The 13,545-nt window shown below is 41.4% G+C and overlaps 1 protein-coding gene across 8 annotated transcripts in view; it reads right to left on the minus strand.

The window, feature by feature from the left end:
• LOC135707152 (uncharacterized) overlaps positions 1 to 13,545 on the minus strand; it is a 193,673-nt gene that overhangs the window by 8,767 nt on the left and 171,361 nt on the right. For 5 of the 8 annotated variants that reach the window (XM_065228889.1, XM_065228885.1, XM_065228884.1 and 2 more), the window contains exons 4-6: positions 1,753 to 2,394; positions 1,507 to 1,686; positions 278 to 1,448 (exon numbers count right to left, since the gene is read on the minus strand). In XM_065228889.1, the coding sequence (XP_065084961.1) occupies positions 278 to 1,448; positions 1,507 to 1,686; positions 1,753 to 2,394 (1,993 nt within the window). The remainder of the gene's footprint in view (positions 1 to 277; positions 1,449 to 1,506; positions 1,687 to 1,752; positions 2,395 to 13,545) is intronic. The other 3 variants (XM_065228888.1, XM_065228887.1, XM_065228886.1) reach the window with 1 other exon arrangement.

Here is a 13,545-nt window from a genome sequence, read left to right on the forward strand (position 1 = left end):
AGGGATAGCTAGCTTGATCAGCAGGGATAGGGGGAGTATCTAGGGAAGAATACAGTTTTGCGATCGTTCGGAAACGGCAAGCATCTAAACTCGGGTGTGACTGTGTGGGTGTGTGCATGCATCCGTGTCACATAACGGGTTTTCTTTTTCGGACGTTCCGGATCTGGTTAGGTTTCTTTCGTTATTTTGAATTTGGATGTGGATGTGTGAATGGTGGTGGTGGTGGTAGTGGTGTTTTCATGTTTTCATGTGGTCGGTTCATAAACAAGCAAATCACCTTCGCACTACGATCACAATGGTGGTAATGACGGCCGCTAGGAATACGAATCCACCGAAGGCGCCGAGCGCCACGATGGCTCCCAGGTTGAGGCGGGCATTCTTGGCTTCCTTCCGTTCACCGGAACCGGAGCCAAGGTTCGAGTTGCCTCCGACGCCGCCGTAGACTCCGCCGGTACCCTCGCCGTCGGAGTTATCGACGGCGAATGGTACGTTCACCTTCGGTGATTGATCCTGCCGGATGTTGACGGAGCCGGCTATTTCGTTGTCTTGTGGGTGCTGCGACAGGATAATGTCCTGCGGGGAACGCGAAGTGGTAGTCTGCCGTGTACTGGTAGTGGTAGGTCGTGTTTGTGGTGGTGGTGGTGGTGTTTGTGTAGTGGTAGTGGTTGTTGTTGTGGTAGTAGTGGTAGTAGTTGGTGGTTCGTAGTATGACGGCCGTTTCGGAGGCACGTGCTGGACGGTTGGAATCTTTGGTATTGTGTTCTGACCGGGGCGGTACGGTTTACGCGAGGGTCCTTCCTCGTGCGCTAGGCCCGGACGGACTTCTAGAGGTGGGAGAGAGTAATCCTCGTTAGTACCGACGTAGAACCCGTCTAAGCCATCGCTATCGTTACCGTCGTCGATCTCGATGCTAAACAGTGGCGATTGGGTCGTCGACGAAGTCGTTGTAAACCGAATAGCTGGCCTAGAGGGCTTTCTCGTCTGTGGACGCTTCTGAGTAACTGGAACTGTAGTTGTCGATACGATCACAATCGGTGCGCGAGTCGTGGTAGGAGCAGCCGTTGACGTTCTGCTTGCCGGGTCTTCAACGCACTTCGGCAGCAAATTACTCCACTGTCCGGTAGCTGTGCAAACAATCTCCGTATCTACGGTCTCCGGTATGTATCCACGGTTGCAGTCAACTTCCGCTCGGGAACCGTAAACTGTACCATTTGGAGCCACGATAACTCCATTCGGGAACAACGTCGGCAGCGATTCACATTCGATCACTTCGCAATGAGGTGGTGGTCCATTCCAGCGTTCGTCAATGTCGCATGTCAGTAAAGCTCGTCCCACCATTTCGTATCCCTCGTTACACTTGTATTGAACCGAGCTAAGATAACCGACGGATCCGTTCACCAGGTGGTAGTGTCCATGTGGAATCGCAGCCGGTAGACCACACTCAATATCTGAAAAAAAAATCGATTAATTTCCTACACACAACTTCAAACGTCCAAGACAACTCACATTTACAAACGGGAGGGAATTCGTTGTAGAAACCAGTTTCCAGGCAAGTTCTCTGCGAGGGTCCTACTAGCAGATGTCCTTCATCGCAGTTGTACTCCACGACGGCACCCACGTCGAAGCCCTTCGGGGCAACCATTGTCGAGTTTGGTGGCTGTTCCGGACGCCCGCAAGCCTTGGGTTCTGCAATTCACAAACAAACCATTATGCAACCCCACATAAAAAACCCTTAACCCCCGCGCTACTCACGATGTTGACAGATGAAATTCAGCTGCGTATTACAGTTGGTATCGCTCCACAGCCATCCCTTGGAGCCGTCGTACCTGGCGCAATCCTCATCGCCTCCGGGCAGATTCCAGAACGAAACAGACACATCGTCTCCGCCGATCCACTTCCAGCTGTTGCGATCCTGGGTATCTCTTACCGCTCCCATCCAGTACTGCGACGAGGTATCACTCCTGTGCCTGCGCCACAGTTCCCAGCTGATGAATCCCTGCAGTGCCGGATTGCTCTCGTTGATCAGTGTACCTCCGCGGGATCTGCAGAATGCCAGCGCATCCCTCAACGTGGCCGGTTGCCGGCTGTAGAAGATGTAGCACTTTCCATTGTACGATGCCGATGCACCCGGCGGCATATCTCGGAACGCTGGACACCGCTCGATGGGCAACGCTTGATCCGTATAGACGAACGCTTCGCAGATCGACAGCTGACTCGGGACGTTCGTCTCCAGGTGAACCGAGACGAATGCTCCCGGCATCGGTGGATTGCACGGCAGGAACAGGGGCTGTCCTTCCTCCAGGCTACCGGTGAAGCGATTGCAAATCGGATTGGTACCCAAGTCCGGACGGTTGTTGCCCACCCGAACGACGATCGTCGCCGGTTTTCCATTACCTATTCACGAACAAAAGGAGAGAAAACAGAATTATTCCATTAATCATGGCCCGGCATCGCATGGCTTCATCGGAGTTATATAAAACATTCTTTGGGGCGCAATAATTCAAATCCACACACAGCCAGGCAGGCAGGCTGGCGAAAAGCCTTACGTCATTCACGGTTTTGATTCACTACTCTCTGCACCAATTTCTCGCCTTCCGCGAAGTTTGCCGCTTTCACTTTCTATTTGCTATCCGCGTTCCAACCGTCGCGAATGAAAGAGAGCGAGAGACAAGCAACAAGCGACGAACTCCTCGACAAGCGAACGACGGTTACTTGGCGATGGTTGTAAATGGGTATCACTTTCATGACGGTGACGGATGTGCGTTGTGAAAGAATGTTTTTTTTTTCTTTTCTGAGCGAAACTGGAATGACCTAAAGGGAGGGAAAAGTTCTCAGCGCGTTGGTTTGATTAGCAGAGCTTTGTGGTTGAGGTTTTCTTTTCTATGCACTCGAAGCGGGGTGATTATTAGAGCGTAGCATTTCCTTCTGGTTGGTCGCTTTGCGCTGTGGTTCTTACTTGGCAACAGGTGGAAGGAAGAAGATTTTTGTTCAATTAGGGTTATGTTGTTTACGGGCAAAACCAGGCGACTGGTTTGAGTGTAGAATTAAAAGTTATTTTGGCGAAGGCAGGCCATGCTTGTAAGGCAGCTTTTGGCGTTTTAAGGTTATTTTGAGGCTATTTTGGTTGCTTAGTATGGTTATTTTGGCCGCTGATTACTGTTTTGGTTTATTACAAGCAGGAATTTCTACCGATTTGAAGGTCGTGTTGGTGTTTTCGTGAATATTATTGAATAACCGTTAATGCGATTCAATGTTTCTTTTGGTGTTTTCTGACAGTTTTCTTGTGCTTTTTCTGGCCAGTTTTTGGCGTCTATACACAGAAAAAAAAACTACAAGGGACAACCCTATGGGGTTGTACGAATTGTTGACGTAGTACTACGCTTCTAAATGTAAACTATTTCGAGTAAATCATTATTTCAAGCAAAATGCTCGTGATTAATTGATTTTTTGATTTTCACGATGCTTTAGATAATGCTTGACGATCATCAATTTTTCAAAAATATTTGTTGAAAATGATTAGTTTTACCTATTGAAATCGATACGTAGAGAAAATTCAAAACGAATGATGCAAAAATATGGAAAATCTATCATAAAATAGCCCAGTTATAATCGATCAAAACCTGACCACTATTCGTTACATGTTCATTTTTCGTACTCGCAAAGTGTACCCCCATATAGAAGACAAAGACGTAGTTTTACGTCACAAATTTTGAATTTTTACAGTAGGTATAAACATCGAAATTGATCACAAGCTTGTATAATATATTGTAGTTTTATGCAATATTGCGCTTAAATTTACGCCAATTTGATACCCGGCCACTTTGACAGGCTGTAATTTTTTTATTTGCCGATGAATTTTACTAATTATTTCGTGACTAGGTGTGTCCAGTAGAATTCTATAATACTAGATGAAATCTTATATCTACAGACCTGTTCCTATGGAAGTTTTTTGTCTTCGGAAAAGTTGTTCAGATGGACTAGACCTATTCCAGGGTAAACAGTTTTGTTCAGAATTCACTCACCAGGCAGCGCTAGTGTGCCATTGATTTTGAATTTGCTTTACCTCAACATCTTGACTAGATACAAGGTTTCTGTCTGCGGCAAAGTTGTTCAGATGGGCTAGTGCAGTTCAAAATTTACTCACCAGTTGGCAACTTTAGCATTACATTTGCAATTATTTGCTTCCACGTTACTTATTTTGTCTTCAGCAATGTAATTCATATAGACTAGACCTGAGTTTACTCAACAGCTGGATTTGGTGGAGCTCCATTGTCACTTAATCTTAGGATAAATCAAAAATGCTTTTTGTTGCGAAGAAACGGTATTCCATCTGAACAACTTTGCCGAAGACAGGAACCTTCTATCTAGTCAAGATGTTGAGTTAACCTTCCAAGACCCGGCGTCACTTAAAAAATAACTGTAACTCTGTAACAAAATATGATAGCGACCAGAAATTTCCTGACTTTTCCTAACTTTAGGAAATGAACATTTTGCTGTCAAAAGAAGCTCTACGAGCGGCGCTACAAATAAAGTGACACATGTGCATTAGCGGATCAAAAAAGACCCAGACTGCAACTCGCTTCCAAAAATAAATGTTCGACTGGATTCTTGATCTATTGGCCTCAAATTAAAGATAAAAGTTCATAGAATGGCACTCAGATCAGGATTTCTCCAATTTGGCTATTTAGGCTGCCTGGCACCGGTTCCGATAGGGCGCCAAAGGATACTTCCAAAACCTCATGTACTGGTACCGGTCGACGACTCAAAATGGATGATTGTTCATCCATAAGTAAATAGATATCATGCCATGAACGCACAGGTGGATCTGGTCACACCTGGATACCCGGAACCGGTTCCGATAGGGCCCCAAAAAGGACACTTCTAAAACCTCATCTACTGGTACCGTCCCGACGGCTCAAAATTGACGATTTTTCAGCCATAAGTAAACAGACTTCGTGGCATGGACCAACAAGTGGATCTGGCCACATCTGGATACCCGGAACCGATTCCGGCAGGGTCTTAAAAAGGACACTAAAACATCATCTACTTGTACCGTCCGACGGCTCGAAATGATTTTTCATGCATGAGTAAATAGACATCATGCCACGAACAAACAGGTGGATCTGGTTAGATCCGGATACCCAGATGTGATTCCAGCAGGGGTCCAAAAAGGACACTCCCAAAACCTCATGTGCTGGTACCGTCTGGTGGCTCAAAATGGATGATTGTTCATCCATGAGTAAATAGACATCATGGCATGGACCAACCGGTGGATCTGGCCACATCTGGATACCCGGAACCGGTCCCGATAGGGTCCCAAACAGGAAACTTCCAAACCTCATGTACTGGTACCGTCCGACGGTTCAAAATTTATGATTCTTCATCCAGCAGTATATAGGAATTATCCCATGGACCAACAGGTAAATCTGGCCACATCTGGATACCCAGAATCGGTTCGGATAGGGCTAAAAAAACACACTTCCAAAATGTCCTGTACTTAGTACCGTCCGAAGGCTCAAAACTTATGATTTTTCAACCAGAATAAAAAAAATCATGTCATGAACCGACAAGTGGATCTGGCCACATCTGAATTCTCGGAACCGATTTCGATAGGTCCCAAAAAGGACACTTTCAAAACCTCTAATTCTAAAAAAATATCAAGGATCAAAAGTTTCAAGGAGTTCCAATGTACAATTTCTTCTACATGCATCCAATATAAAATGCTATTTTGCCCAGACAATTAATCATGTTACCATGCTTCTGCGTTAATTACCCTTCAGATGTCACTGCTGTTCTTAATGGTGACATCTATCAGAAAATACGCTTACAATCAGTTCCATTAATTGTTAACAGATGGCAGTGCAGTCAAAACATGTATGGTACCTCTATACATGCAGCTAGATTAACGTCCGGAGTCCCTCCTTTTTTACATATTCTACGACAAAAATACTTGCCAAGCTCCGCCCCTGGATGGAGAAATCTAATTGCATAAATAAGGGCTCCACATTTTTTTTTCAGGACTAGGTACTATATTGTGTAGTCTGTGAAAGGGAAATCACCGACGAACCGACGTGCCACAGGAGCATTTCGTTTGTCCACAATTCAAATTGTCAAACGAGCGATTGGAACTTTCAAACGGCCGATCAGATCTGTCAAACGAGGTGAGACGCAAACCAAGGCAATATACATTATGTACGTGTACGAACCCACGTACATAATGTATATTGCCTTGGTTTGCGTCTCACCTCGTTTGACAGATCTGATCGCCCGTTTTAAAGTTCGAATCGCTCGTTTGACAATTCGAATTGTGGACAAACGAAATGCTCCTGTGGTATGTCGGTTCGTCGGTGATTTCCCTTTCACAGACTTCATTATTGAATTCAAAATCGAGATGAAAGTCTATGGGTTCAAAAACAAATATCGTTGTGCTCAGAAAATGAAGCTCTTTCAGAGGATTGTAAAAAAACGATATTTGTTTTTAAATTAAAGAACCCAATTGGATGGCAGCACCCTCTCAGATTCCAATGCCACAGTGGAATGCAATCTAGCGGATCATAATTGATAACTCCAAAACGAGTCATTTTAGTGATTTTGTGTCTTTGGGAATGTTTGGGAATAAAAGACTCCATCTTTTGGTACGACAAATAATTGTACTAAATTTGTACTAAACTGCTATTTGAAATGTAATTTTTAAATAGTTCATTTTGCAGAGTAAAGCACCGAACCCAGGAAAAAAGGAAGTGGAATGGCAACGAAATGTGGAATTGTCGCGGCATGTACTAAAAATTTACCGCCAGATGTCATCAACACGCAATGAAAGGTTTGGCGGGAGAGCGGTTTCTGGAGCCAGTATTGACCAGTTTCAAGTGAAATATTCATCATGAGACAATCTAGTTTATGTACGTTTTTGTCCATTATATTCCCAACAAATCAAGAAGACTGGCAACTCTTCCATTTTCTCATACAAACGCTATGAGACAGGTACAATCGCGGCATCTGCCGCTCAAAGGTACATGCTTCGAACGAATTTGACAGCAAAGATTACATCCTCAGAAGAAGGGTTTGTGTATTTGCTCATTTTTCTATGCGTTGCTTCCACCTTCACTCAAGTGCAGCGCTAGTGTATCTGTCGCTTGGATTCTGGCAAAGGTGCCAGTCTTTTTGATTTGTTGTCTTCGTTAAAACACTGTGAGTTTCGTTGGAGTACTTTGAGTTTATTGAAAAATTCGGAACTTCCAGAAAACTGGACTTTTCTTTAGTTTGCTGTATGTTTCTGAAATTGTCTGAACTTCCCTAGAATTTCGAAATATTCCTGAAGTTTTCTCCACATATCTGAAGTGCGCTGAACTTCCCTGAAGATTGTTGAACTTCACTGAAGACTCAAATCCTCTCAATCTTCCTGAAGTGTTTACTGGTCGTTACTGAAGATCTCAGAATTTTCCAGACGCTTTTATCTTTTCTGAACCTGATCTCCTCTAAAGAGCTCAGAATTTTCTTTAAGTTCTTCTTCAGGGAACTTCACAAATTTTCTGAAAACTTCAGGAATCTTCAGAGAAAATCAACCAACTTACGAAAAATTCTTAAAACTTCAGAGAAAACCAGCAAACTTCAGGAAAATTCAGAGAACTTTATTTTGAGAAGATCACTGAACTTCAAGAATATTCTGATAACTGCAGTGAAAATAAGCGAACTTGAGAAAATGTCTGATAACTTTAGAGAACTTCAGGAATATTCTGAAAACTTTAGGGACAAGATCAGCAAATTTCAGAAAAGTTCTAAGAACTTTAGAAAATATCAGCAAACTTCAGGAAAAATCTGAGAACTTCAGAGAAGATCAGACAATTTGAGGAATTTTCTGATAACTCCAGAGACAACCAGTGAGCTTATGAAATTTTTAGAAAACTTTACAAAAGGCCAGGAATCTTCAGAGAAAATCAGCAAACATAAGGAATATTCTGAAAACGGTAGAAAAGATCAGAAAACTCCAGGAGTGTTCAGATAACTTTAGAAAACATCAGGTTATTTCAAGAATGTTATGAGAACTTAAGAGCAAACCAGCCAATTTAACGAAAATTCTTAGAACTTCAGAGAAGATGAACAAACTTCAGGAAAATTCTGAGAAATATAGAGAAGATCAGAAACCGTAGGAATATTCTGATATCTTCAGAGAAAATCAACGAATTTCAGGAATATTCTGAGGACTTAAGAGAGAATCAGTGGACTTTCTGAGAACTTCAGAAAGACCAGGAGCAAATCAGCAAAGTTAAGGAAAATTCTGACAACTATTAAAAATCAGTAAATTTCTGGAAAACTCTAAAAACTTCAGGAAACGTCAGTGATAACTGCAAAGAAAATAAGCTAACTTCATGACAATAATGAGAACATAAGAGAAAATCAAAGAACTTCAGAGAAGACCAGAGATTCTCAGAAAAATCAGCAAACTTCAGGAAAATTCTGAGAACTTTAGAGAAGATCCAAAAACTCCAGGAAAATTTATGAGAACTTCAATGAAGGTCAACAAACTGCAGGAATATTCTGATAACTGAAGAGAAAACCAGCTAAGTTCAGATAATTTATGAGAACTTTAGAAAAGATCAATAAACTGCTAGAAAATTCTAAGAACTTTAGAGAAGATCACAAAACTACATAAACATTCTAATTAATTCAGAGAAAACAGCTAATTTCAGGAATATTCCGAGAACTTTAGAGAACATCAGCAAATTTCACGAAAATTTTAAGAACTTCATAGAAGATGAAGAAGCTTCAGGAAAATTCTGAGAACTTTTGAGAAGATCAGAAAACTTCAGGAAAATTCTGATAACTTCTGATCAAATCTGCGAATTTCAGGAAAATTCTGAGGACTTAAGAAAAGAGTCTCGGAGATGAACCAGCATTTGACAAAAAAATCTCCTTGATAAAGACAACCAACCAACCAACCTTACGAAAAAATCATTAAACTTCAGGAAAATTCTTAGGACTTAAGAAATGATCAGCGAACTTCAGAAAAAATCTGAGAACTAAAGAGATGATCATAAAACTTCTGGAATATTCTGATAACATCGGAGAAAATCAAAGAATTCCAGAAATTTTCTGAGAATTTTAGAAAAAAATCACCTAATTTCAAGAAAATTCTATGAATTTCAGAGAAGATCAACAAACTTCAGAAACATTCTGAAAACTTTAGAGAAGATAAAAAAACTTCAGGCAAATTCTGATGGCTTAAGAGAAATTGAGCAAACTTCAGAAAATTCCTGAGAACTAAAGAGATGATCAGAAAACTTCAGGAAAATTTTGATAACTTCGGCGAAAATCAACGAATTTCAGAAATTTTCTGACAACTATAAATACGACCAGGAATCTTAAGAGAAAATCAGCATTGTTCAGGAAAATTCATATTCATAGCTTCAGAGAAGATCAGCGTGCTTCAGGAAAATTCTGAGATCTTTAGAGAAGATCTAAAAAATTTCAGTAAAATTTCTTAGAACTTTAAAGAAGATCAACAAACTTTAGAAAATTTCTGAGACTTCAGAGAAGATCAAGAACCTTCTCAAAAATTCAAAGAACTTTAGATAAGATCAGAAAACTTCAGGAATGTTGTGCTAAATTCATAGAAAGTCAGCTAGTTTCAGGAATATTCTGAGAACTTTAGAGAAGATCAACAGACTTCTGGAAAATTTTGAGAACTTCAGAGCAAATCAGCGAACGTCAGAAAATTTCTGAAAACTTCCGAGAAGACCAGACATTTTCAGAAAAAACAAACTTCAGGAAAATTCTGAGAACTTTAGAGACTATCTCAAAATTTCAGAGTTCTTCAAAAAAGAACAAAAAACTGCAAGAGTATTCTGAGAACTGATGAGAAAATCAGCTAACTTCAGAAAATGTCTGAGAACTCCAGAAAATTTCAAAAAAATTTGGAAAATTTTAAGAACTTTGGAGAAGATCAGAAAAATTCAGGAATATTCTGCTAAATTCAGAGAAAGTCAGCTACTTTCAGGAATATTCTGAGAACTTTAGAGAAGATAAGCGAATTTATCGAAAATTCTAAGAACTTCAGTAAAATTCAGAAAACTTCAGAGAAAATCAGCGAACTTCTGAATAATTCTGAGTCCCAGATATGAAACGGATCAGGCTGAAAATCTTCTCAATAAAGGCAACCAATCGACCGACCAACCAGCCTAACGGGAAAATTAAAACACTTCTGGAAAATTCAGAGAAGATCAGAAAAAATCAGCAAACTTCAGGAAAAATTCTGAGAACTAAAGAGATGATCAAAAAACTGCAGGAATATTGTGATAACTTCGGAAAAAAACCAACGAATCTCAGAAATTCAGAGGAAATCGGGAAAGTTCAGAAATTTTTTGATCTTCCGAGAAGATCAACAAACTAAAATAATATTCTGAGTACTTCAGATAAGATCAACAAACTACAGGAAATGTTTAAGATCTTAAGACAAGATCAGAGGAATATTCTGCTAAAATGAGAGCAAATCAGATTATTTCAGGAATATTCTGAGAACTTCAAAGAAGATCACCAAATTTATAAAAAAAAATAATTCGCTTTTGATTTATATTCAGCTAAAAAAAAGTTGATGGCATCCTAAACAATCATGACAATCACTTTTTCCGGATGTTATTATTAAACAAGCTACAATTTAATAAAAACAGTATTTTCACAAACATATTTTACCCGCTTTATACTAGGAGAACCAAAACATTTAAATTCAAGAGCGAAATTTTTTTCTCACGAGCTTAATCTCTCAACATGTCGTGTTTATCGATGCCACACAATATGTGATTTCCCCACCGACGAACCGACGTGACAGCTCATACAAGCTACTTTCAGATGTGTGCCCAAGACGCGATATTTAAAATACGTTAAACACTACCGCCATCTACTCATACGATCACATCATACCATGAGCAAGAACATTTCAGTTCCATTCGGCATGCAGATTATGAACATGCCATTAGCCCTAAAGAACCAAACTGTCTAGTTGGCGTGAAATTCGTCTTTATGGCCGTTGTAGCGCCTTAATCCCATTTATGCAATTTCATGCTATTTTGGCGTTTCTAAAGGCCCTCGTACAGGGTACCCGTCTCTCATACATTGCGGATCATCATCTGCCATAGATTCATTTACAATGTCAAATGTTAGAGAAAACCATACATTCGTAGTAAGAATCTTCTGCTTTTTTCGAACCTATGTGTGTTTCGTCCTTCTGTCGCAAAAAGAAGCTAAACACTAAAGGCCCAAACGCAATGTGGGCGGAAGCGGAACGGAAATGGAAAGTTTGACAGTTGTCACAAATGACATCAAGATGCCTAACCGAAGTCGATTTGGTTGTAACTAGTTTTCAATCCGACAAGTAGGCTTACTCAGATCGGGCTTTTCCGCTGCCGCTGCCGTTCCGCTTCCGCTGCCATTGCGCTTGGGCCTTAAGGAATATATCTAATGCTTCTAAAGATAAAATTATACAGGATTCAAAAATGCAGTCTAATATTAGTTAATACTATGAGCTAATACCGAGAAAACCTTGTCAGAAGCTCATATGTCTCTTAATCACAACACTTAGTTTCTCGGAAACCTAATCCAGGAACCCACAGGAAGTACAGGATCATAAGAAAATCTCTAAGGCTAAGGAAAGCCTTAAACGATGTATAAATTTAAGAAAGCATCTACATTTTATATTAATTAAAATATGGATAACCAGAATCTTGATAAAATTACATCAATTCTTCAGAGGCCATACTTCCGATTCAAGTTTAATGGAGTAGGTGGGAATGGCTTCAGGGTTATGATTGTGACCGACTGTAAAAATTACTCTTTAATGGCTTGAGTCATGGAAGCAAAATTTCCGCCATTAATTGTTCATACGTTCAAACACATAAATTCCATTTCCAAAATACTCCATTTAAATCCTTACCCTACACCATCGGAGGTCAACGACATCGCTCTCGTCGAAGCTGAACCCCTTTTATTCCGCACAGAGCGCAGAGAGTGTGGCAAGTTCAAGTTTCAAAAATCGTACTTTCCACAAGAGCATTTATTGCAGCAGCCAGCAACTACCTAGTAGCTACGAGACCGGCAGACCAGCTACGGCTCGAACTCGACATTCACCTCGAAACCTTTCCCTCTCCACCGGCTTCGAAGGGAGCTTTTTGTGAGTTTCTGTGAGGGGCTGCCTTTCATCTGCCAAGTCCCCCTTGTACTTAGCAAATTGTTCGGAAGCAAACAAAAGCCCCCCCCCCCCTGCTGACGACGAAACACCCTCGTCCACCTTCCCACAACAACGGACTCTGTCGAGTTGGCGTGCAACAGCAAACAGGCCAAAACAACAAACGCGCAATAAAAACAACAATAAAACTCCGCCGCCGCCGAGGAGCGGAGATCGGTGGCCGCAACTTTCACTTTGCAAGCGCGCCATCTTTCCCTACCACGCCGTCGTCGTCGTTTTCGTCGTCGTCGTCATCGCGATCGTCTTAAGAGCAGAGCACATGTGTGTTGCTGGCAGCCACTTTACCGCTCAACTTTGAGCCTCCGCCTGCTGGCTGCCTGCCCCTCGGTTATAGAAGGCAAGGCTTCCTTCGCTCGAGGGCACGTGTTCGTTCATCATCGGCACTTTCTCACATAACCGCAAACCACCAGCGAGCAGATCGACCTTCTCTTATTCCGCTCATCCATCGGATGCAAAGAGCTGCCAGTCTAACGGGGCCTGCTGTGAGATGGGAATCTAATCGGTTAATTGACGCGGTGGGCATCACCTCTGCCACCACCACCGGCGGTTGGTTGCGTGCGATCGATGACGAAGACGAGGACGATGCTCGGAGTGCATTCCCTTTCGATGGTCGTGTGTGCGTCATCTTCCGAACCCGTTCAAGTTGGAAGCATCAACTGGGGTGTATTTTCGGTTCTATTTGATTTTTTTTTTCTTAAAGCAATGATGAGTGAGTTAATGGAAGCGCTCGATCGACGCAATTGTTCGGTAATTGCGAGGAAAATGCACTGTTCGCTCAAGGATGAGGTTTTGAAATAATCTTAATCAAATGCGTTTTAAAGCTATTTGGAAAATGCACTTAGGGATAACAATTTCGAACGTTGCTGACCTTCAAATTCACATTTCATTAGCTCACCATGAAGCTTCTTATTAAAGAGTGTTCACGATAAAAATGAGTCACACCAATTCTAAAGGTTATGAACATACGCAGCGATGTCGAAGATGGAAGCTAGAAGGTTGCAGATGCTGATATAGGCCTGAAGTACGATGGTGTGATTCCTCTCAGACGATTGTCCGTGAATAGGAAACGTCTTGCATTGTTTGAATGGAAGGCTTTGGAGGGTCAAGTCAAACCCTAAACACCGTGTGGTTAATTACATTTAAGGCCTGACTTCAATGACTGCTTCCGTTGTTACAAGAACAAGACGATGGGACATCAGAGTCTTGTTATGAGTTAATATAGGATATTCAAAGAAAAATACCCTATTTACAAGCATGTTGGTTGCTAATAAGCAATGAAGAATGGGTTTTTAGGACCCAAGATATTGAAA

The sequence above is a fragment of the Ochlerotatus camptorhynchus genome, unplaced genomic scaffold, assembly GCF_037179485.1.
Source record: "Ochlerotatus camptorhynchus isolate MF236.1 unplaced genomic scaffold, CSIRO-AGI_Acam_v1.1 ptg000304l, whole genome shotgun sequence".
Lineage (NCBI taxonomy): Eukaryota > Metazoa > Arthropoda > Insecta > Diptera > Culicidae > Ochlerotatus > Ochlerotatus camptorhynchus.